This window comes from Cimex lectularius, unplaced genomic scaffold, assembly GCF_000648675.2.
Source record: "Cimex lectularius strain Harlan isolate CLEC.00 unplaced genomic scaffold, Clec_2.1 scaffold220, whole genome shotgun sequence".
NCBI lineage: Eukaryota > Metazoa > Arthropoda > Insecta > Hemiptera > Cimicidae > Cimex > Cimex lectularius.
In genome coordinates, this window is record NW_019392830.1 from 619,726 (window position 1) to 621,047 (window position 1,322).

General features: G+C 40.5%; 1 protein-coding gene across 1 annotated transcript in view; it reads right to left on the reverse strand.

The window, feature by feature from the left end:
• The window catches only part of LOC112127461, a 1,113-nt gene extending 16 nt beyond the window's left edge, over positions 1-1,097 (reverse strand). Inside the window, exon 1 of the mRNA XM_024228502.1 lies at positions 1-1,097. This exon is cut by the window's left edge and continues 16 nt beyond it. Coding sequence (XP_024084270.1) covers positions 60-683 — 624 coding nt within the window. The 5' untranslated portion in view covers positions 684-1,097 and the 3' untranslated portion in view covers positions 1-59.
• Positions 1,098-1,322: the final 225 nt, after the last annotated feature.

The following is a 1,322-nucleotide window of genomic DNA, read 5'->3' on the forward strand; positions in this document are numbered from 1 at the left end:
ATTTTAAAATCAAAAGAATCTTGAATATGATAGAGAAACAATAGAGCAGTGTTGGATTTTCAAATTACCCTGTTGATGGGAAAGGTCAAGTTAGTACAGTTCCTAACTACAGCGAAGGCTATTGCAAGTAGCTGACAAATAAAAACGGGCAATATATTCATCGCGCCAGCAGTTATTTTCCTGCCTAATTGAGTTTCGAAGTACTTAATAAACGGCCAAACCGCCGTATAAGTGTATGCAACGATTTCTTTTCCGTCAAGCGTGTAGTTGTAATAATCTTTAAATAAACCGAAGACCGTTCCTTCGCATATCAAAGGGCTTCCAGAATGACCGAATTGTACGGCATAGCTTTCGGGTTTGCAGCAGATGACGGACTCTTTCACCTCTGTTATGACATTACAACCTTCCTGAGGCAACACGAACAAATTCAGGGCCATCATTCTTTTGATATATTTCTTTGAGAACGTTCCGTAACCCAACGTCACGCATTTATTTTTCGATTCGACCACTTTAAGAAAAGCCTCATGCAAAGATTTAGGAGTGAACGCGCCATACCCCGCGATTTTCACCGTGGAGCTTTCTTCAAAAAAGCCCAGTACCGTTATGATTGCTATGTCGTAGTCACTCACTAAATCGTTGCCTTCACCTTTGTGAGTAAATTTTAAATGCGGTCTGAAGGCCATTGTTCCGATCTCTTGACCCGTGCTATCGTCGAGCTGCACCACGCCCGCGATCGCCCGAACTTTCTTTAACGTGACAACTTCCGAACCGATATAGAAGCAATGGGCAGGCGCTAGTACATCTTCCGCCGTTATCAGTACGCCTGCACAATGTGTTTCTCCGCGGAAATAAACGAAGTGCGGATATTCACCTTTTGCAGCAATTTTCGCGCCGGTTTTCCGTCGACCTTCGCCTTTTCCAATTACGATAGTGACTATGAACGTTATAAGAAGCCATTTAATTCCTCCAATATAAAAAGCCAGCGTTTTTTTAATTGAGATTAACAAAAAAATTTGGAACAAGAATTTGACTGAAATTTATGATAGTAATGATCAGATGTTAGAAAACCAATATCATGTGGAAGCTGAATACCGTAATTTTTATTAGAAATCTGATAAATATACATGAATAATAATGATAGTACTGTTTATTTAGTAACAAATGTATATGGCTGATGACTCGCCAATACTCGGTGTTGATTCCTGGGTTTTGGGACTCACATCAATCAGAGAATGGTCGTTATGTCCTATGTGACTATGTGAGTGCCCAGATGGTCAGGATCCGGCACTCACATAGTCAAGGGGGTTTTATTATATCTCAGT